Here is a 22,196-nt window from a genome sequence, read left to right as displayed (position 1 = left end):
TTTCCAGTTCCACATGTCCGAAAGGAGTAGGAAGAAGCAAAGCTTATTAAATCCTACCCCTCCGTCTGGTACTTTTACAATCAGTAACTGTTACATTTGTTCACTTCCTGCTTTCCTAATATAATTTAAGTTGTTTTTTTGTTTTTTTAATTGTAATTTTGTAATTTTATCCTAATTAATTGTAATTTTTATCCTAATAAAAATTAGGATATTAGAAAATTGGAATATTAGAAATTAAAATTAAAATTAAAATTAAAATTAAAATTAAAATTAAAATTAAAATTAAAATTAAAATTAAAATTAAAATTAAAATTAAAATTAAAATTAAAAAATAATTTTTTAAATTGTTATTTTTATCCTGATAAAAATTTGGATATTAGAATATAAAATTAAAATTAAAATTAAAATTAAAATTAAAATTAAAATTAAAATTAAAATTAAAATTAAAATTAAAATTAAAATTAAAATTAAAATTAATAAAAAATGTATATAAATAATTTTAATTTTCTAATATTCTAATATCCTAATTTTTATTAGGATAAAAAATTAGAATTAAAAAAACAAACAAAAAAAAATGAAATTACTACGGTACCCATTATGTAATCAAATTACAATTGAGTGCATCCCATAATCAGTTCCCAGTTCCACATGTCCAAAAGGAGTAGGAAGAAGCAAAGCTTATTAAATCCTACCCCTCCATATAGCTCCTATCATGTTGTTTTTTTTTTTTCTTGGGAAGGCGGCTTATTTCACTTATTTAGACGTTTGTTTTATTTGTTTTTGACTTAATATCCAATTCGCTTTTCAACACAACGGACTTGACTTGGCTTTGCTTTGCCGGCGTCAGCTGAAAGTGAAAATGAAAAGTAAACCAAGAGAAGAAGAAGAAGAGCCGCAAATGGGAACCAGATAATTCGAGATGTCAGTTGTGTTGTAGATTTATACTTTACCCGCTCCCATGAGATCCGCCACACATACGCTCTCTCGGAGCGGAACAAAAGAATACTGAGAGATTAGCAAAGCGGGGGGGGGGGCGACAACAATGAGAACGGTAACACCAGACCTGGTCGTCTGTAAGGATCCCTGTGTATGTACATCTGCCCTCCTTATGTTATAATGGGTGGGCTGCCCTTTTCTGACTTTGGCCTCTTATGGCCTCTTATCGTTTTGCCTTGTGTGCGGAATACCGCTGATTACATTGTGTTGATGCCTGTGACACACGTTCATAAAACAATCAACAAGACCGCAAACTTGCAGCCAAGTTTGCTGAAATTGAGCCCACTGATTGATTGATTGATGGATGGATGCGACATGAAAAATATCCCGTGTGTCATTTTAGCCTTTTATACATAACATGGTGGTCTTCATATTTATTCTAGCTATCAGCCGGTGAGCAGCTTATCAGCAGCATCCAGGTGGAATACTGATACAGCCTGACAGATGTTCTTTCTCTGGCTTGAAGACAGCTTGCGGAGAACACAGCATGGAAGCACCAACAGAGAAGAGGCTGACAGACGACTGAGGTGCGAACTGTGTTCCATGACTTGTCAGGACAGATACTGTAATTAGTAATTAATGCGCTGACTCCATTTACACACCAAAAGTCAATTCATCACTTTAGTTCCTTCCACATGAAATGTCAATTTTTAGACATTTTTAGAGTGGTGACCTTGATCCTATCAAAAATTTAAAACTATTTGGACTATGGAATAATGACCCATTTTTATTTTTATTCATTCATTTGTTTTTGTTTTTTTTTCATAAAAGTGCACAGCCTAATTTGAACAGAATTGCACTTTACATGGTTGCACGGTGGTCGAGTGGTTAGCGCACAGGCCTCACAACAAGCAGACCCGAGTTCAATTCCATCCTCGGCATGCATGTTCTCCCCGTGCATGTGTGGATTTTCCACAAAAAACATGCTAGGCTAATTAGCAACTCCAAATTGTCCATAGGTATGAATGTGAGTGTGAATGGTTGTTTGTCTATATGTGCCCTGTGATTGGCTGGCCACCAGTCCGGGGGTGTACCCCGCCTCTCGCCCCGAAAAAAGCTGGGATAGGCTCACCAGCACCCCCGCGACCCTTGTGAGGAAAAGCAGTAGAAAATGAATGAATGAATGAGTTCTCCTCCTATTTTGTGTGGAAGTGGTAACTTCTTGGATACTTATTTTGTCTTTCCCCACCTTCGGCCATCTCTGTGTGGAGTTTGTGTGGTTTTTTTTCCGGGTACTCCGGTTTCCTCCCACATTCCACAAAAAATATGCTAGGTTAATTAGCAACTCCAAATTGTCCATAGGTATGAATGTGAGTGTGAATGGTTGTTTGTCTACTATATGTGCCCTGTGATTGGCTGGCCACCAGTCCGGGGTGGACCACGCCTCTCGCCCGAATAAGACAGCTGGGATAGGCTCCAGCACCTAGTAGAAAATGAATGAATGAATGAGTTGTGTGGAAGTGGTAACTTTTTGGCTACTTATTTTGTCTTTCCCCACCCTCGGACATTTCTGTGTGGAGTTTGCATGTTTTCCCCGTGCATGTGTGTTTTTTTTCCGGGTACTCCGGTTTCCTCCCACATTCCACAAAAAACATGCTAGGTTAATTAGCGACTCCAAATTGTCCATAGGTATGAATGTGAGTGTGAATGGTTGTTTGTCTATATGTGCCCTGTGATTGGCTGGCCACCAGTCCGGGGGTGTATCCCGCCTCTCGCCCCGAAAAAAGCTGGGATAGGCTCCAGAACCCCCGCGACCTTTGTGAGGAAAAACAGTAGAAAATGAATGAATGAATGAGTTCTCCTCCTATTTTGTGTGGAAGTGGTAACTTCTTGGATACTTATTTTGTCTTTCCCCACCTTCGGCCATCTCTGTGTGGAGTTTGTGCGTTTTTTTTTCCGGGTACTCCGGTTTCCTCCCACATTCCACAAAAAACATGCTAGGTTAATTAGCAACTCCAAATTGTCCATAGTTATGAATGTGAGTGTGAATGGTTGTTTGTCTATATGTGCCCTGTGATTGGCTGGCCACCAGTCCGGGGTGGACCACGCCTCTCGCCCGAATAAGACAGCTGGGATAGGCTCCAGCACCTAGTAGAAAATGAATGAATGAATGAGTTGTGTGGAAGTGGTAACTTTTTGGCTACTTATTTTGTCTTTCCCCACCCTCGGACATTTCTGTGTGGAGTTTGCATGTTTTCCCCGTGCATGTGTGTTTTTTTTTCCGGGTACTCCGGTTTCCTCCCACATTCCACAAAAAACATGCTAGGTTAATTCGCGACTCCAAATTGTCCATAGTTATGAATGTGAGTGTGAATGGTTGTTTGTCTATATGTGCCCTGTGATTGGCTGGCCACCAGTCCGGGGGTGTATCCCGCCTCTCGCCCCGAAAAAAGCTGGGATAGGCTCCAGCACCCCGGCGACCCTTGTGAGGAAAAGCAGTAGAAAATGAATGAATGAATGAGTTCTCCTCCTATTTTGTGTGGAAGTGGTAACTTCTTGGATACTTATTTTGTCTTTCCCCACCTTCGGCCATCTCTGTGTGGAGTTTGTGTGGTTTTTTTTCCGGGTACTCCGGTTTCCTCCCACATTCCACAAAAAACATGCTAGGTTAATTAGCAACTCCAAATTGTCCATAGGTATGAATGTGAGTGTGAATGGTTGTTTGTCTATATGTGCCCTGTGATTGGCTGGCCACCAGTCCGGGGTGGACCACGCCTCTCGCCCGAATAAGACAGCTGGGATAGGCTCCAGCACCTACTGCTTTTTCCTCACAAAAAGCAGTAGAAACTGAATGAAAAATGAATGAATGAGTTCTCCTATTTTGTGTGGAAGTGGTAACTTTTTGGCTACTTATTTTGTCTTTCCCCACCCTCGGACATTTCTGTGTGGAGTTTGCATGTTCTCCCCGTGCATGTGTGTTTTTTTTTTCCGGGTACTCCGGTTTCCTCCCACATTCCACAAAAAACATGCTAGGCTAATTAGCAACTCCAAATTGTCCATAGGTATGAATGTGAGTGTGAATGGTTGTTTGTCTATATGTGCCCTGTGATTGGCTGGCCACCAGTCCGGGGTGGACCACGCCACTCGCCCGAATAAGACAGCTGGGATAGGCTCCAGCACCTACTGCTTTTTGTGAGGAAAAGCAGTAGAAAATGAATGAATGAATGAGTTCTCCTATTTTGTGTGGAAGTGGTAACTTTTTGGCTACTTATTTTGTCTTTCCCCACCCTCGGACATTTCTGTTCTCTACTTACGAGCTGTCAATGTGATGACCATGGCATTTTATTACGGTTATTATGGTATTTATTACCTATTGTGTAAAACTATGCTAGGAACAACATCAAATCAAACGCACTAAATCAGTGAAGTCAGGAAAAAGTCAGGAAATAAATGTATGAAATAAGTATTAACCAAATAACCCTCACTGGGATCTTCACAGAGTAAATTAAACAGACTATTTACTACAGAGGTGCAGAATCTGGAAGATCTAGAAAGCTTTCTGTGATCGTTATTGTGTGTAGCTGCTCTATAGGAGTCTGGAACTCAATCCAAAGTGCCAAAAATGTGCAAAATAGGTTCGCTTTACGAATGTAGACATTTTTGGACTTTTTTTTTTTAGGGTTTTATAGTCTAAATAGGTGAGTCTGTTGTTAGCTGATTTATGCTAACTGTGTTTTGGTGTTTTTTCTGTGTTTTCTGGCCCCTAAAAGGTTCCGCAGAGGCTTATTAATTTCCAAAAAGTAAACAAATTAACAGAATTTTACACAAAGCAGCATCCAGATTACAGTTTTTGCTCATCTTTAGCAAAAATTGGCATTCAGGAACACAAAGCTTCTGTTTCCTTCTGCTCGATGTCAACACTACAAGAGTCGGAAGAGCCAGATCGTTGCAAACGACCCATCAGTATTAGGTGTGAGTGTTTGAGGAGAAGCGTATCCAGATGTGCGTTAGCTTGCATGCGTGTGGACGACCTAATGGCCCACTGTGTGATTACACAACGAGCAAGGCACCGGAAAAGAAAGAACACATGAAAGCCGTGTCTAAAGTACCAAGTCCTGCCGTCTCACAGGAAGACCCCATTACTGCGTGTGCTACGATAAAAACTGTCCCCTGATCTGCCCGGTGGCACTGATCGCCATCTCCTCCCCTCAATGGATTCTTACTCAGGCTGTGCGGGTCCGACTGCTTAAGTGGCCCCCAGAGAAACAACATAATGGCGTTAAGGACCAAATAAAACTAATTTACTGTGACTTCATGCAAGATGCCCTGTGTTGCTGGTGGGCACAGACATATTAACTCTCTTCATTAAGTCTGTCCACTAATGATGTGTGTGATCCAAAGAAAAAGCAAATCAAGCCAATTTATATGGTCAGGAACCAATCATGAGCGATGATAAAACTCACAACAAGCCTGTCTACCCATTTGAATTCATTACGCAATATAATAGATATAATATAATAGAACACAAAACTCATCACACAGCAATTTAACACTCAAAGGGTATACCCAATAAATATACAAACATGTACCAATTTGAGTTTACATTTTAAAAAATGCATTTTGTCTGACATTTTGAGGACAACTAGCATAGAAAAGATGGTGCCGCAATGCTGTCCATTGCTGTCCATTTGCCCATCAGAGGGAGCCAGGGGAGTCCGAATCCCAGAGGGAGGCTGATGTCATTGCAACACCCCAATGAATGTGTTCCTCAGATGCAATGCATAATGGCAAAAATGTTTTGTATTTGTACATGTTTGTATATTTCTCAGATGTATCTTTTGAGTGTTAAGTTGCTGTGTGATGAGTTTAGTTTAGTTTGATATTGTTATACTGTTACTGTTCAAATCCAATTCAAATTTGGAGATAAAATTGAAGAAAAAAAAAACATAGTTTGTCAGTAAATAATGCTTGTAGACCCAGACCCGAGCTCCAGTGGACCCCAAGTAAATTGAGTTTGAGACCCCTGATTTAGACAATTAGTTGTAGTTGTGAAGAGATTAGCCATAAATTAGTAAACCAATGTACCAATTTGAGTTTACATTTTAAAAAATGCATTTTGTCTGACATTTTGAGGACAACTAGCATAGAAAAGATGGTGCCGCAATGCTGTCTTTGTCCATCAGAGGGAGCCAGGGGAGTCCGAATCCCAGAGGGAGGCTGACGTCAATGCAACGCCCCAATGAATGTGTTCCTCAGATGCAATGCATAATGGCAAAAATGTTTTGTATTTGTACATGTTTGTATATTTCTCAGATGTACCTTTTGAGTGTTAAGTTGCTGTGTGATGAGTTTAGTTTAGTTCGATATTGTTATACTGTTACTCTTCAAATCCAATTCAAATTTGGAGATAAAAATGAAGAAAAAAAAACATAGTTTGTCAGTAAATAACGCTTGTAGACCCAGACCCGAGCTCCAGTGGACCCCAAGTAAATTGAGTTTGAGACCCCTGATTTAGACAATTAGTTGTAGTTGTGAAGAGATTAGCCATAAATTAGTAAACCAATGTACCAATTTGAGTTTACATTTTAAAAAATGCATTTTGTCTGACATTTTGAGGACAACTAGCATAGAAAAGATGGTGCCGCAATGCTGTCTTTGTCCATCAGAGGGAGCCAGGGGAGTCCGAATCCCAGAGGGAGGCTGACGTCAATGCAACGCCCCAATGAATGTGTTCCTCAGATGCAATGCATAATGGCAAAAATGTTTTGTATTTGTACATGTTTGTATATTTCTCAGATGTACCTTTTGAGTGTTAAGTTGCTGTGTGATGAGTTTAGTTTAGTTCGATATTGTTATACTGTTACTGTTTGAATCAAATTCAAATTTGGAGATAAAAATGAAGAAAAAAAAACATAGTTTGTCAGTAAATAATGCTTGTAGACCCAGACCTGAGCTCCAGTGGCCCCCAAGTAAATTGAGTTTGAGACCCCTGATTTAGACAATTAGTTGTAGTTGTGAAGAGATTAGCCATAAATTAGTAAACCAATGTACCAATTTGAGTTTACATTTTAAAAAATGCATTTTGTCTGACATTTTGAGGACAACTAGCATAGAAAAGATGGTGCCGCAATGCTGTCTTTGCCCATCAGAGGGAGCCAGGGGAGCCCGAATCCCAGAGGGAGGCTGACGTCAATGCAACGCCCCAATGAATGTGTTCCTCAGATGCAATGCATAATGGCAAAAATGTTATCGTGCTGTTTTTTTTTTTTTTTTCAATTTTCAAATTTGTATTTGTACATGTTTGTATATTTCTCAGATGTATCTTTTGAGTGTTAAGTTGCTGTGTGATGAGTTTAGTTTAGTTCGATATTGTTATACTGTTACTGTTCAAATCAAATTCAAATTTGGAGATAAAAATAAAGAAAAAAAAACATAGTTTGTCAGTAAATAATGCTTGTAGACCCAGACCCGAGTTTGAGACCCCTGATTTAGACAATTAGTTGTAGTTGTGAAGAGCCATGAATTAGTAAACCATAGGGTTCACAGTTTAAGAAAAAAAAACAGTGTAATTCATGGCATTTTTAATACTGATATGTAATATTTATACTTTACTTTATACTTTATTTGGAAGCAACTGGCAGTCTGTTGTCTGTTTCTCAGGGACTAAATGGTTAAGGTGTACAACACACACACACACACACACACACACACACAACCAGTGGCGTTCACTGATGCATAAACACCATGTAGCGTAGGACAATCTGTTTATGAGTGCGTCTCGGCTTGGCCAGTGTTTGCACCATGTGTGTGTGTGTGTGTGTGTGTGTGCGTTAGAAAGTGCGATAGACTGATTACAGACGAGCTAAGTGATGCTTTCATGAACAAACTAGCCTAGTCTGAATTTGTTTTTTTTTTTTATTAAGGAAGTATATTATCATCGCTTGATTTATTGGCTTATAAAATAGCAAGCATGTGAATGACTTTGCCGTACCAAAATTGATTGATTGATTGTTTGTACGTGCCACATGTACAAACACACAAACACACACAAACACAAACACACCTGAGATGTCTGATAGACCTAATAGTTTCCAGTGCTCAGAAGATAAAGGCCTAACTCATACTGACAGCACAGATTAACACACAGGCCTTAAACATGAGTGGTCCCGGTCAAAGGTCAATAAACACTCACACACACACAAACACGCACACACAAGGGTAGTGTGTGTGTCGCTATGGATACTCTGTAAACTGATTTCAGTTCTGTGTTGTCTTGTATTTGGTATCCAAATATTGATTTAATTTGTCCAGGTACCTAAAACAGACACTACTACTATAATGTTCTTCATCTAAGGTGTGGAACACATGTGTTTAATTTGTTTTGGTTGTGTGGGCTTTGAAACTTAATTAAGAAATTTAATTGCAACTTTTCTCTGTTTCATTCTCTGGTCCACCTTTTCCCTAAAGTGTACAATTTCCCACTCATTCTGGTGTTTGTCGCCATCTGCTGGATAAAAAATAGCGGTACACTTATGATTTGTCCAAGCGGAACTGCAGTCGAATCCCCAACCTCTAGATGGCAGTATTTTACAGTATAACAGTCACCGTGAAAACCAGCGAGGGAGAAGTAACAACAACAGAAGAAGATCAGATGTATATGGTTGGTAGGCTAGCTAGCTAGCTAACTAATTAGCTAACCAATTCGTCCGTTGGATGAGGTAAGATATTCCTTAATTATAGATTGTTTCTAAATCCGGGTTCTGCATCCTAAAAGTGCGTATTTGTAGGCTTCGTGACGTCAATTTGCTGCGCGAAGGCTGTCGGAATTAAGAAAGTCCAAATGTGCCGACAAATGTGTCCTTCTTCTCCATTGGGAAGAAGCCTGCATTGAAATTATCCTTCGTGGCTCATCATATCCCAAATTCTTCCTTCAAGCTTTTTTTTAAAGTCAACATTGCTGTGAAAAGCGGAGAGAATCAAAGCTGAGAGTATTGATGAATGAATGTTATGTGTACATCACGTACATGTTTTATTCGCAAATTCTGTCGACCTTTATGGCTGTAAAACTTAAAAACATATGTGGTACTGCTGATAAGTGTTGTAAAATTAAAGTTTGTTTGTTTCTTTCGGCTTTTTCCTGATTACGGAGTCGCCACAGCGGATCTTCGTAGCCAAAATGTAATAACCAAATAAAGGAGTTATTAATATTACTACTGCTTAATATATCAGATTTAGCTGTGAGCTGGAGATAAATCCTTAGAATGATAACATTTCTTCTTTCTTTTGTAAAACCTAATTTAAAAAACGAATAACTGTTACTGTCGCAGACATTTTGTCATGACGTCACGGGTAAACACAAGACCACGTGACACAACCAGGAAGTGTGAGGAAAGCTAGACCGTCTGAATTCACAACGCTGGTTAAAGTCTAGCCTTCGTAGACCGGGTGGGCTACTGGACTCGTAGGATGCAGACCACGGATTCAAACACAGGCACTCAACACTTTTTAACGAGGTACATTTTTTTCAAATTTGTTGATTAATTCTATTTAATTTACCGCGGATAAAGCCAATACTTTCGTTCCAATACTGTCTCCAGACTTGCTACACTTAGTTAGCATTGAACAAGCAACAAAAAAGGAAGTCTTTTATATTAAAAATTATGACTAATATATACAATGTTTATGTTATATCCATGCTACTTTTTCTATGACTTTCCTTCTTTAGAGTCTGTGCCGGCCTCTCCTCACTGAAGATATGGATTCAGTTAATGGTGATCATGATGACGGTGAGACCACCTCTTGGGTGACGGTGTGTCCCAGAGGCCTCTGGACGGTCCAGAAGAAGCTAACCCATTCTGGAAGTCAACACATTTATTCTAATAACGGAGAAGGTACCCATATGATATTCTTGCGGTTTGATTTCTTCCTGTTACGCTCCTTTTTCACCTTTTGTGTTGGTGTCTCTTCTAGTGTTGTCATCTGGCGACAAACCAAGATTGGGTTCCGTGTGCCACGTCCGCGTGAACCTCAAAACCAACATGGATGATGCAGGAACATTTGGAAAACGATCTGAGACCAGCCAAGGACACCGACTTGATGCTCCAGGAGCAAAGTGTCCAAGGTGTCGGGACTCTGTGCTGCAGGTCCCACTGGGTGACTGGACCACACTACGACTCGGGGAGGGTCATTGTGATGTCACAGAATCCTGTTTGGAGGGGATGAGCGCTGGGGAGACATGTGAGGTACGGATATTGGAAAAAAAAAAAACATTCCTATGCTGCACTGTAATCACCAAGCGACCAATGTTTGGCACATCATGGCAAAGGAAGTCGGGATCGAACATCGTACATTCATGTATACCAGGGGTCTCAAACTCAATTTACCTGGGGGCCACCGGAGCTAGGTTCTGGGTGAAGCCGGGCCACATCAGGTTATACATGTTTTTCAGTACTTTGGTTCCGGTTTTCCACACAAAAATATCTGATAAAACATTCCACTGTTCTCAAATATCTTAATTTTTATTTTTCTATACAAAATAAGATTAAAAAAAATAAATAAAAAAATTAAGAATAAAGACAATAAATCAATCAGTAATAAATAAGTAAAATAATAATAAAACGGCAAATAATAAAAACATTTTTCAGATTCAAATGTACAGTATTTACAGTTATTTAACCTTTAACATGAACATTAATGAAACTTAATAATTTGACCCAATTAGCAAGTTAGCATCGTACTCGGTTCCGTCTGGGAGCAGCGTCGTAACTTTAACAACACGTTTTAATGAGATGCTTTATCTTGACGTGTATTTTTCCGTTTTATTCCAAATCATTTCCTGCATTTATTTGTACCCGGCGTCATAAGCCTTTAGCTTCATTGCTAATCCAAAGCAAAACAGGGCGGGGTAACAGGGTAGGGTAACAGTATGGGCGGGGCAAAATCATGTTAATTGTGTCCGGTGTGCACACAGCTTTAAACTTTGGTATCAAGGTGGGGGGCCTCAAACTAGCATCTTGCGGGCCGCATTTGGCCAACGGGCCGCGAGTTTGAGACCCCTGATTTATACAATGTTAAGCATTTTACCGACTTAGCTCAAACAAGAAAAACAGCATCAGTAATTTTCATCATCAACTGTCATGAAGTTTAACTGTCATAAAACATTTCACGTACAACGTGAGAAGGCACCATCGTCGTTCTGATCATCGTGTTGTGCTTCTCAGATACGTCTCACTCCGTTAAAAGGAGCGGATATTTCGAACTCTCAGCCTGTGGAGGAAATATGTGCCACAGTGGAGCTCCGAGCTTTCACATCAGGAAAGGAGTCCTGGGAGATGTCGCCTGGTGAAAAATGGCAGTGGGTGAGGTCCCACAAGGACAGAGGCGGGGAGAGATTCAGAAGTGGAGACGTGTGGGGAGCGGCGGACAGCTACAGTCGAGCCCTCAAGCTCGTCATCGCTCTCCGCGGATGCGAGGTGGATAGAGAAGAGCGAGACGTAGAAGAACAAAGAGTCACGTACACTGAAGACGAAACGCGCTTTCCGACCGTTAACCAACTCCAAAGTCTAAAAGCCGAACTTCACTCCAACTTGTCGTTGTGTCAGCTCAAACTCAAGCAGCCAGAGCGGGCCAAGGAAAGCGCTGCTAAGGCTACGCGGCTGGAACCAGGCGGGGCCAAAGCGTGGTACCGACTCGGACAAGCCTGCCAGATGGTGAACGAGCTTGAGGAGGCCCGAGTGGCGTTCAGAGAACTGCTGAAGCTGCAGCCAGAATCCACTGCCGCTGTGAAGGCGCTTAAAGAAATAGCGAGTAAAGAGAAGCAGACAAACGCAGAGTTTGGAAAGAGGCTAAGTAAAATGTTTAGCTAACGATTATCGAGCAGAAATGGGCCATTTGGAAGACAGGATATAAAACTTCATTTTGAGTAGAATTAAAATCGGTTGATACTTTTTCAATAAAACTATATATCTCAAAATGTATATTAACAGTGCATGTTACTAATAGTACATTGCACTTGACTAGTATTGCAATATGCAAGAATGACAAATCATATTGTAGTTACTAAAATGTTTTTATTTCGGTATCAATCAACAATGATACTGACCCATCCATCCATTTCTGTGCTGCTGGAGCCTATCCCAGCTATAGACAAACAACCATTCGCACTCACATTCATACCTATGGGAAATTTGGAGTCGCCAATTAACCTAGCATGTTTTTTTTTTAATGTAGGAGGAAACTGGAGTACCCAGAGAAAACCGATTCACGCACAGGGAGAACATGCAAATTCCACACACAGATAATTTATTTTATTATATTTTATATAATATTATATATTATATAATATTTATATTAATATTATATAATATATAATTAATATTCATTCATTAATTCATTTTCTACTGCTTTTTCCTCATGAGGGTCGCGGGGGGTGCTGGAGCCTATCCCAGCTGTCTTCGGGCGAGAGGCGGGGTACACCCTGGACTGGTGGCCAGCCAATCCCAGGGCACATATAGACAAACAACCATTCACACTCACATTCATACCTATGGACAATTTGGAGTCGCTAATTAACCTAGCATGTTTTTTGTGGAATGTGGGAGGAAACCGGAGTACCCGGAAAAAAAAAACACACAAACTCCACACAGAAATGTCCGAGGGTGGGGAAAGACAAAATAAGTAGCCAAAAAGTTACCACTTCCACACAAAATAGGAGAACTCATTCATTCATTCATTCATTTTCTACTGCTTTTCCTCACAAAAAGCAGTAGGTGCTGGAGCCTATCCCAGCTGTCTTATTCGGGCGAGAGGCGTGGTCCAATCACATGGCACATATAGACAAACAACCATTCACACTCACATTCATACCTATGGACAATTTGGAGTGGCTAATTAACCTAGCATGTTTTTGGAATGTGGGAGGAAACCGGAGTACCCGGAAAAAAAAAACACACAAACTCCACACAGAAATGTCCGAGGGTGGGGAAAGACAAAATAAGTAGCCAAAAAGTTACCACTTCCACACAAAATAGGAGAACTCATTCATTCATTCATTCATTTTCTACTGCTTTTCCTCACAAAAAGCAGTAGGTGCTGGAGCCTATCCCAGCTGTCTTATTCGGGCGAGAGGCGTGGTCCAATCACATGGCACATATAGACAAACAACCATTCACACTCACATTCATACCTATGGACAATTTGGAGTCGCTAATTAACCTAGCATGTTTTTGGAATGTGGGAGGAAACCGGAGAAAACCCACGCATGCACGGGGAGAACATGCAAACTCCACACAGAGATGTGCCGAGGGTGGGAATTGAACCCTGGTCTCCTAGCTGTGAGGTCTGCGCGCTAACCTATAATTAATATTATATAATATAATTATATTGTGAAATAATTAATTAATTATTTTATAATTATAATTAATCCAGTCTCTTGTATAGCATCAGTGTGTCCTTTAATCACATGTCCTCCTAATGTTTCTTCTGCTTTTTAATCCCATCTGTATGTCTCTGAGCCGCTGTCACTTGTCTCCATGCGTCCACGATGAGCGCCAGCGGTATAATTATCCACAAAAAGTTCAGAAACACAAAATAGAACCAGAAGTAGACGGGGTGTCCGAGCTCGCTGTGAGAGTAGCCTTCTCTGTGCTCTATGAAGAAATACAGCACCGCTCCGTACAGCTGACCTGGAATCGGATTACGGTGCGTATTAATACGTGGTTGCAATATAATGTAAACAATTCACCACAAATTGCACCATTCTTACCAAGTGAAAGTACGAGCTGCAAGACGTATCTGTAGGGCTTGTTAGTTAAGAAGGCAAACACGGCCCAAAAGCTGAACGGTCCCCATAGCCATGCAGTCACAGTCTCCATACAAATTGTGAAATTATCACCTCTAGACACAAAAGAAACAATCTTAGAACACAATTTGGCAATCATTCTAGCTATATTAGAACTATGTGTAAATATACTCACATTACATATCGACTGTCGCCTTTGGAGTACTCTTTCCCTGAGAGAGAGAGAGGTGAAATAGATAATGATAGTAGTGAAATTGAATGTGCATGAGTGACAAGTGAACCGCATTTTTACCACCAATTTGTTTTGGTTGTATACAGTGTAGAAAATCCTATCTTACAGTCAGTAATTTGCCGGAAAAAGCAACATGCAATGCCATTGTGGAACATTTTTTTAAACCATATTTTAAGAAAGTGCTGCCATATGTTCGGTTAAATTATTTTTTCCCATTATGCTCATGGGCCTGACATGTTTTTTTCAGCAGCCCCAAAAAAGCTTGTTCGCATATAGTATGTACTGGAAATGACATTTTCCTCCCTGAAATTGTGCATGTCACTTGTTTCATGAAACATCTGTAATTTTTTTATTATTTATGTTTAATTATTATTATTATTATTTATTTTTTTAATTTTAATTTAATTTTAATTTAATTTTAATTTAATTTTAATTTAAATTAAATTTAAAATGAAATTGTGCATGTCACTTGTTTCATGAAACATCTGTAATTTTTTTATTATTTATGTTTAATTATTATTATTATTATTTATTTTTTAAATTTAATTTAAATAATTTAATTTTAATTTTAATTTTAATTTTAATTTAATTTTAATTTTAATTTTAATTTTAATTTTAATTTAATTTTAATTTTAATTTAATTTTAATTTAATTTTAATTTAATTTTAATTTTAATTTAATTTTAATTTTAATTTTAATTTAATTTTAATTTTAATTTTAATTTAATTTTAATTTTAATTTAATTTTAATAATTTATATTTTAAATTTAATTTAAATTTAATTTAAATTAAATTTAAAATGAAATTGTGCATGTCACTTGTTTCATGAAACATCTGTAATTTTTTTTTATTATTTATGTTTAATTATTATTATTATTATTTATTTTTTTAATTTTATTTAAATAATTTAATTTTAATTTTATTTTAATTTTATTTTAATTTTATTTTAATTTTATTTTAATTTTATTTTAATTTTATTTTAATTTTATTTTAATTTTAATAATTTATATTTTAAATTTAATTTAAATTTAATTTAAATTTAATTTAAATTTAATTTAAATTTAATTTAAATTTAATTTAAATTTAATTTAAATTTAATTTAAATTTAATTTAAATTTAATTTAAATTTAATTAATTTTTATCTGACAATACTCACACAATTGTGACAGAAAGCTCTGGTCTCCTGGAATGACATCATGGTAGAGTGAGAACCAGCCCTCAATGACACTGTGGATGAAACCACAAACAGCAAACCAGCACACAGCCAGACGCCTCCATGCCCCCAGCCGGCCAGTGATCATCCAAGTCACTAGAAGAAAGACTCCGGACACAGAAAAGAGAAACGCCAGGATCTCTGCCATGGATCGATCATTGGCCACATAGGAAGGGATCACAAGATCCCTGGGCCAGTAGGGGTGCAGAGATCTGGATGCTGAGGTAGCGTCCATCGCCTATAGCAAAAATACATTGAGATTGCATCTGGATTATAACTTCATAAAGTACAAATTTGACTTTTGAGGTCATCAGCAAATTAGGATTTGCATAATTACAATGTGCATATTTTCTTACCAGTGAAAAACAGCAAAATCCTCAATTTAAGTTCTCATAAAGAAACTGTAACTACTATAAAACAACTGCTGGCCGCAGACGTAATATATAAACATGTGGAAAAAATCTCCAACACGGAACTCGCATGGTTTGACCAATCAGACTGTGCCATTTTCTCAGCCGCCCCGCACGTGATTTTGTACAGTCTCGATGATTGGCTCATTCTCTCGGAACATGTACGTCACGATAGAACGTGCCAATGAAAATTAATGTTTCAGCACAACTCACCACCAAGGACTCAATTGATTGGACTGCAGTTAAACTACAATGGCACTGAACTGTAGTACGTTTTGGCGCAGAACGTCCGCCATGATGGTGAGCAAGAGAGGTTTTTGGGGTGAGCCTTCCTCATACTTCCTGGTTGTGTCACGTGGTCTCGTGTTTATCCTGACGTCCTTACAGAATGACATCTGCCTTCAATCGCGACAGTAATATAACTAAAGTGAAGGCGATTTATCTCCAGTTCACAATGAATGCCCTTAGAATGACAGGTGCATTCTCACGTTATATAATTTATATATTATATAATTTTAGCGAGTTGCGTAGCACCACAGGTCCCATATGGTCTAGCGGTTAGGATTCCTGGTTTTCACCCAGGCGGCCCGGGTTCGACTCCCGGTATGGGAACTACTTGTTTTTCAACTGTGATTGTTAATTTTGTTAAATTACCATTCTACTAAGGCGACTTGCTTGCAGTTCCTACCAAAACAAGTATATATGTGACCGTTAATTGCACCGTCAAATCTAGTAAAACCTAAAAAACTTATTTCGGATTATTTTTATGTTAATACGTTTTAATGGGTTTTTACAAGTTGCTCATTAAGATGACAACAAGAAAAATAATTTACTTTGTAACATAATCCATTTAAATTGTTTCAAATACTTGTTAGTCCGTTTAAATGTCTATTTTATTAACGAAAACATTTGCATGCCCTCGGGGTGAAAATACATTTAATGTATTTATAATACAGTTCAATGGAGAAACATTCATGTTAATTTTGTGTTATAATTTCCTTTTTATTTTTCATCATGACAAATGAGCTGCAACCGGAACTTGAGGTGCTGACCTGGGCTAAGACCTATAGGGGGCAGCAATACGCTGTCTAGTCGTCTAGTTTCCCGGAAATGAAAAAGACGAAGAAGAACCACTGGGGCACGTGATATAACATCACATGACCCTTTGCGGAAGTTCTTAACACTGCGATAATCAGTCATCTCTCCGAGGACATTATCGCCTTTGAGAACATTAAAAAAGAAGACATGTCTGGAGAAGATGAATGTTCTCTGTTGCTGGATGAAAAACTGCTGACTTTAATGGACCAGCTGGAATTACTGGAAGAAAAACGAGCTCGATTGAATACACTCATCGAGCAGGTACGCTATCTATAGCTATAGTCTGAATACGTTGTTTTATTTTGTAAATATGTACAATTTCCGTAATGTCTTCGTAAGCAAAATTCATTCATATGCCGTGTAAATGTATTATAAATGAATGAAATAGTATTACAATTCATTATGTGTCCATTTTGCGTTTACGTAGCCACAAGTTTCGCATAGTTGGGTAAACAATTTGTCGTAGGGGTGCAAATAAAAAATATGTGGTTACTGTACATTAGCTACTCACATTGAGAGAGTTATAAAATATAAAATATAAACCCCTATAAAAAATATGTACCTTGCCGATTTGTGCGCATGCGCTAACATCAGCGTTAGGCATGAAATCAGTACCCTAACCGTAACAGGTCAGTTTTCTGAACTAGCTCAGGACTGTGAAACTATAGGAATTACTGATGTTGTGTTTCTATCACCTTTCTCCGCAGGGATGGTTTTCCATTTCCAAGGCACGGTATTCCATGGGAAACAAACAAGTGTCAGCTCTTCAGTATGCAAGTGAGATGGAGTCGCTGGTTTGTGTCCATGTAAAGTGAGTCATTTGACCCGATTCACTGTTAATTCCATGGATTACTTTAACGTTGACGTTGGTATTGGTAATGATGTGAAATTCTTTGTACACAGATCACTCAACAATGACAATATTGAGTTCTGCACCGTAAGAGAGTCACCGAATTATCATACTGAGTGCAAGAATGAGAAATCTATTGAAGACGTTGGTCCACAAGACGAAGGTGGGTATGTGTTATGGAAAAAAAGTCATCCTAACTAAGAAAGAGTGCCTGAAATAAAGAACTTGAGCAGTTAATGATACCATTGCAAAGGGATCAGACACACATCTACCACAGTACTTAACTATTCGTATTAGCACTGACTTCTTTATTTCTTACAGGCATCAGAAGAAGAATAAAAACAAAAAAAGATAGCAGTGAAACAGAGTCAGTTGAAGAATTAAAGGGTAATAAAAAGTGTGAAGACACTCCAGCTCCAAAAAGTAAACAGAATCTTCAACAAAATCCGCTTAAATGGTTTGGAATTTTGGTGCCACAATCCCTGAAGCAAGCCCAGTCATCATTCAACCAAGGTGCCGTGTTCGATTTCTGAATAGCGGTTGTCTTATTAGAATTTATATTGTAGCAGAAATCACATCGCATATTTTTTTGCATGGTTACTTATTATTAATTAAACAATTTTATTGTTTCTCCTTTTTTTTATAGTAATAGAGCTGACTGCTGAGATTGCAAATCTTCAAGTCGCAATTTTAAACACCAGACAGGAGTTGAAGGACCACATTCCGGAGAAGGTTTCAGCATTCCCGTTGGAAAACACCACATAACAATGGATGCTAACAGCTGTATTTTTAAGGATACGGGTGCTAACTAAACAAAAACACACACACAAAAATCCTAAAGAACTACTGAACGTCAAATTTGATACAATCTTGGAAATATGAGTCATTATTTTATTTAAAAAATAATATACAGTTAGCAATCCCAAAGTTGTGAGCAACGACCTGTCCCACTTTGTTTAACGGTCCTGAACACACCATTGTGCATGTGCTAACCTTCACCAATGCTGCACATATAAACTACTGTACTGTATTTTTTTACAGTTTTTTTTCCTATTAATATTTATTCTCAAATGCTGATACTATGTGGGAATACATAAAGGTAAGGTTTGATGATGTTACTGAGTACTTATGTGCATATTCTGTGCACATTAAACAGCAACCTTATAACCAGGATCGATCTGGTGGGTCTGTTTTGATTTTGTGGTTTTAATTTGATTGTTGTTAATGTTACAAATTTAAATGATAAATAATGTACAAACTACTAGTTAATAATGGGGACCGCTGGGACCCTCAGTCTGGATGTTTTCCCCTGTACATGCGTTTCTTTTGCTGGTAGGGAATCAGGAACTCCTGTACGAGCCATTGCTAGCAAGTAAACAGAGGAGCAGCGCCCATATAAGGAAGCCCGCCCCTTTGTGACATCACAAATGGGCAGTTTTACCACGCCTTTTGAAACCGGAGTGTTTTGAGCCATTCTAAACTTCGTAAACCTCATTATCTAAAACTTTGGCGTCGTTTAACATGAGAATACAACATTCTAAATTACATTTGTGGGTCAGAAAAGTGGAAAAAGTGAAAAATAGGTTCACTTTAATAATGCTATTCTATTGAAGCTAACTGATAATAAATAAACTTGTATGAATCAAATCTGATTCGGAAATCTACCCGGCTCTTATTTAGAATAATTATTAGCTAACCTAGCTATTTCGGCTACAATACAATCGCGTCTGATAAATCTAAATCGTATTAGCGATCATAAGATGTACATTGTTGCTAACCGGATGTATTAACATCCCGAGGAATGATAGCAGACATCGCTGGGTCGTGTCCAAACCGGAAATGAAACTCCAGTCCCTTGTGTGTACTTCCTGGTCCGATCATAATCCAGCCTGACTGACACACACACACACACACACACAAGAGCACACAATACAGCCATCCTCCTCGGTCCGACCCGCCGCTCGTCTTCCCGATGTTAGCCGACATCCGTGTTCGGCGTTTAAGCGACACACAAAGCCCGTCGGGAATCATCCATTGACGTCCATTTGTGGCATCCAGCACCAAGCAGCCTTTTGTGGTTGTATACCCGGGGGGGGGGAGGACCGCGAAGTAAACATCCCAGTTTGCTTCCATGAGAGGCGGCGAGGAGGGCTCGCTATCTCATCACCATCACCGTCATCAACACCATCATCATCGCAGTCGACGTTGATCCGGGATCCGGTGCCCATGGCGTCTGCTTCGAAGGTGTCTATTTTGGATTACTTTAATATTGTCTTTGAGGGCGAAAATGGCAAAATCGAGTCCAACTGCAAAGCGTGTGGGACCAGAATCCAAGCGAAGCGCAGCGTCACCTCCAACTTCGTAACGCATCTCAAGGTAATTCCCAAATAATGATGATAATTGTTTAGAATATCACACTAACCATAACCTTTCTATCTCTCAGCGCAAGCATCAAGCCATGTATGATGACTTTGTGAAAAGGAAAGACATGAAAAGAGAAGGTTACTCCTCGGGTTCCATGAACACTCTGACAACCAATGGAGGGAACGCCCGCTACACCCACACCATGGGTGCGGGGATGGCAGGAAGAGGTGCAACCGGAGGGATGGCAGCCGTGGATGGAGGAGCAGCAGCAGTAGTAGGAGTAGTAGGAGTCGCAGGAGGAGGAGGAGTGAGCAGGTTCGACAAGCATGACCCACGTCAGGTGTGTTATGATCCATCATCACATGTGCTAGACCTGGATAGGATGTGTATGGCCCTTTAAGACTAAACATGGCTGTAATTCAACTTAAAAAATAGTTCAATATTTTAATGTTTTACACTGTAATATTGCACTAACCACAACACTAAGGTGCAAAAATAATTCGTGGCTAGTTATGAAACTACAACAAAAGTTGCTATCTAGCAAATTGTACAGATTTTTTGCTTTTTTGCAGAGTTCATTGGGCGGGAATGAACCTATGGTATATTATATTCACTATATACCCAAAAGTATTAAGGCTTTTTGTTGTGTTTTGACTTATTTCCAGAGAACAGACTATTTGCTAACTATTCATTAATTCATTCATTTTCTACCGCTTTTCCTCACAAGGGTCGCACAGGGGTTGCTGGAGCCTATCCCAGCTGTCTTATTTAAGTAAAAAAAAAAATCATAGTTTGATGTGGTGTGGTTATTAAAGAACTCCTGAAAAAAGGGAAATAAAAAAACATATAGCTGATAGAATGACACTTAAAATTAGACAAATAATTCAAGGCGGACTGTCAGCCAATCACAGGGCACATATAGACAAACAACCATTCACACTCACATTCATACCTATGGACAATTTGGAGTCGCTAATTAACCTAGCATGTTTTTGGAATGTCGGAGGAAACCGGAGTACCCGTAGAAAACCCACGCATTCATGGGGAAAACATGCAAATTCCACACAGAGATGGCCGAGAATGGAATTGAACTCGGGTCTCCTGGCTGTGTGGCGTGCTAACCACTCGACCATCGTGCAGCCCTGGGGAGTAAACTTGCCATGCAATATTTTGCTGAATTATTTTAATAATATAAAAATCTTACAATATAATAATATAAATAATCAGCCAATCACAGGGCAAACAACCATTCACACTAATTCGCCAATTAACCTAGCATGTTTTTGGAATGTGGGAGGAAACCGGAGTACCCGGAGAAAACCCACGCATTCACGGGGAAAACATGCAAATTCCACACAGAGATGGCCGAGAATGGAATTGAACTCGGGTCGTCTGGCTGTGTGGCGTGCGCGCAAACTACTCGACCATCGTGCAACTTGCCATGCAATATTTTTGCTGAATTATTTTAATAATATAAAAATATTATCATATAGTAATATGAATAATGAGCCAATCACAGGGCAAACAACCATTCACACTCATTCGCCAATTAACCTAGCATGTTTTTGGAATGTGGGAGGAAACCGGAGTTCCCACACATTCACGGGGAAAACATGCAAACGCCACACAGAGATGGCCGAGAATGGAATTGAACTCGGGTCTCCTGGCTGTGTGGCGTGCGCGCTAACCACTCGTCCATCGTGTATCCACGGAGGAACTTGCCATGCAATATTTTGCTGAATTATTTTAATAATATAAAAATATTACAATATAATAATATAAATAATCAGCCAATCACAGGGCCAACAACCATTCACACTCATTCGCCAATTAACCTAGCATGTTTTTGGAATGTGGGAGGAAACCGGAGTACCCGTAGAAAACCCACACATTCACGGGAAGAACATGAAAACTCCACACAGACATAGCCGAGAATGGAATTGAACTCGGGTCTCCTGGCTGTGTGGCGTGCTAACCACTCGACCATCGTGCAGCCCTGGGGAGTAAACTTGCCATGCAATATTTTGCTGAATTATTTCAATAATATAAAAATATTATAATATAGTAATATAAATAATCAGCCAATCACAGGTCAAACAACCATTCACACTCATTCGCCAATTAACCTAGCATGTTTTTGGAATGTGGGAGGAAACCGGAGTACCCGGAGAAAACCCACGCATGCACGGGGAGAACATGCAAACTCCACACAGAGATGGCCGAGAATGGAATTGAACTCAGGTCTCCTGGCTGTGTGGCGTGCTAACCACTCGACCATCGTGCAGCCCTGGGGAG

At 39.0% G+C, this 22,196-nt stretch overlaps 4 protein-coding genes and 1 non-coding gene across 8 annotated transcripts in view; 4 read left to right on the top strand and 1 right to left on the bottom strand.

The window, feature by feature from the left end:
• The first annotated feature begins 8,532 nt into the window (after nucleotides 1-8,532).
• LOC131136710 (FK506-binding protein-like) lies at nucleotides 8,533-14,291 on the top strand. Of its 2 annotated transcripts, none has more exons than XM_058083888.1 (4): nucleotides 8,533-8,654; nucleotides 9,662-9,827; nucleotides 9,907-10,178; nucleotides 11,157-14,291. In XM_058083888.1, exons 2-4 carry the CDS (start codon nucleotides 9,692-9,694, stop codon nucleotides 11,799-11,801), a joined length of 1,053 nt encoding a protein of 350 aa, XP_057939871.1. In that variant the 5' UTR covers nucleotides 8,533-8,654; nucleotides 9,662-9,691; the 3' UTR covers nucleotides 11,802-14,291. The 2 variants fall into 2 exon arrangements, with proteins under 2 accessions (XP_057939871.1, XP_057939872.1); XM_058083889.1 differs by lacking the exon at nucleotides 8,533-8,654 and adding an exon at nucleotides 9,303-9,449.
• Nucleotides 12,045-15,641, bottom strand: LOC131136720 (3-beta-hydroxysteroid-Delta(8),Delta(7)-isomerase-like). Its single transcript, XM_058083910.1, has 5 exons — nucleotides 15,536-15,641; nucleotides 15,123-15,417; nucleotides 13,911-13,947; nucleotides 13,700-13,830; nucleotides 12,045-13,619 (listed from the first exon to the last, which is right to left on the bottom strand). The coding sequence occupies exons 2-5, from the start codon at nucleotides 15,412-15,414 to the stop codon at nucleotides 13,405-13,407; spliced, it is 675 nt and encodes a 224-aa protein (XP_057939893.1). The 5' UTR covers nucleotides 15,415-15,417; nucleotides 15,536-15,641; the 3' UTR covers nucleotides 12,045-13,404.
• Nucleotides 15,642-16,129: 488 nt separating this feature from the next.
• Nucleotides 16,130-16,201, top strand: trnae-uuc (transfer RNA glutamic acid (anticodon UUC)). Its single transcript has one exon. It is a non-coding gene; the product is annotated as a tRNA-Glu (tRNA).
• Nucleotides 16,202-16,747: 546 nt separating this feature from the next.
• LOC131136721 (coiled-coil domain-containing protein 115-like) lies at nucleotides 16,748-18,567 on the top strand. The gene is made up of 5 exons (XM_058083911.1): nucleotides 16,748-16,948; nucleotides 17,395-17,498; nucleotides 17,591-17,700; nucleotides 17,859-18,050; nucleotides 18,184-18,567. Exons 1-5 carry the CDS (start codon nucleotides 16,835-16,837, stop codon nucleotides 18,300-18,302), a joined length of 639 nt encoding a protein of 212 aa, XP_057939894.1. The 5' UTR covers nucleotides 16,748-16,834; the 3' UTR covers nucleotides 18,303-18,567.
• Nucleotides 18,568-18,708: 141 nt separating this feature from the next.
• LOC131136699 (zinc finger BED domain-containing protein 4-like) overlaps nucleotides 18,709-22,196 on the top strand; it is a 14,781-nt gene continuing 11,293 nt past the window's right edge. For all 3 annotated transcript variants that reach the window (XR_009131788.1, XR_009131789.1, XM_058083870.1), the window contains exons 1-2: nucleotides 18,709-19,913; nucleotides 19,981-20,241. Coding sequence is in view for 1 of the 3 variants with exons in the window: in XM_058083870.1 (XP_057939853.1) it covers nucleotides 19,764-19,913; nucleotides 19,981-20,241 (411 nt within the window). In the remaining 2 variants the exon portion in view is untranslated. The remainder of the gene's footprint in view (nucleotides 19,914-19,980; nucleotides 20,242-22,196) is intronic.

This window comes from Doryrhamphus excisus, chromosome 10, assembly GCF_030265055.1.
Source record: "Doryrhamphus excisus isolate RoL2022-K1 chromosome 10, RoL_Dexc_1.0, whole genome shotgun sequence".
Lineage (NCBI taxonomy): Eukaryota > Metazoa > Chordata > Actinopteri > Syngnathiformes > Syngnathidae > Doryrhamphus > Doryrhamphus excisus.
The sequence above is the reverse complement of the archived record's forward strand: the minus strand, read 5'-3'. Positions and strand labels throughout refer to the sequence as shown.

Coding starts and splice junctions, on each gene's coding strand:
- LOC131136710 (XM_058083888.1), top strand. CDS start 9,692: ATGGATTCAGTTAATGGTGATCATGATGACGGTGAGACCACCTCTTGG. Junction 9,828..9,906: donor TTATTCTAATAACGGAGAAG/GTACCCATATGA, acceptor TGTCTCTTCTAG/TGTTGTCATCTGGCGACAAA. Junction 10,179..11,156: donor GCGCTGGGGAGACATGTGAG/GTACGGATATTG, acceptor TGTGCTTCTCAG/ATACGTCTCACTCCGTTAAA.
- LOC131136720 (XM_058083910.1), bottom strand. CDS start 15,414: ATGGACGCTACCTCAGCATCCAGATCTCTGCACCCCTACTGGCCCAGG. Junction 13,948..15,122: donor GAGCTTTCTGTCACAATTGT/GTGAGTATTGTC, acceptor TCTCTCTCTCAG/GGAAAGAGTACTCCAAAGGC. Junction 13,620..13,699: donor GCAGCTCGTACTTTCACTTG/GTAAGAATGGTG, acceptor ATCCGATTCCAG/GTCAGCTGTACGGAGCGGTG.
- LOC131136721 (XM_058083911.1), top strand. CDS start 16,835: ATGTCTGGAGAAGATGAATGTTCTCTGTTGCTGGATGAAAAACTGCTG. Junction 16,949..17,394: donor TGAATACACTCATCGAGCAG/GTACGCTATCTA, acceptor CTTTCTCCGCAG/GGATGGTTTTCCATTTCCAA. Junction 17,499..17,590: donor CTGGTTTGTGTCCATGTAAA/GTGAGTCATTTG, acceptor CTTTGTACACAG/ATCACTCAACAATGACAATA.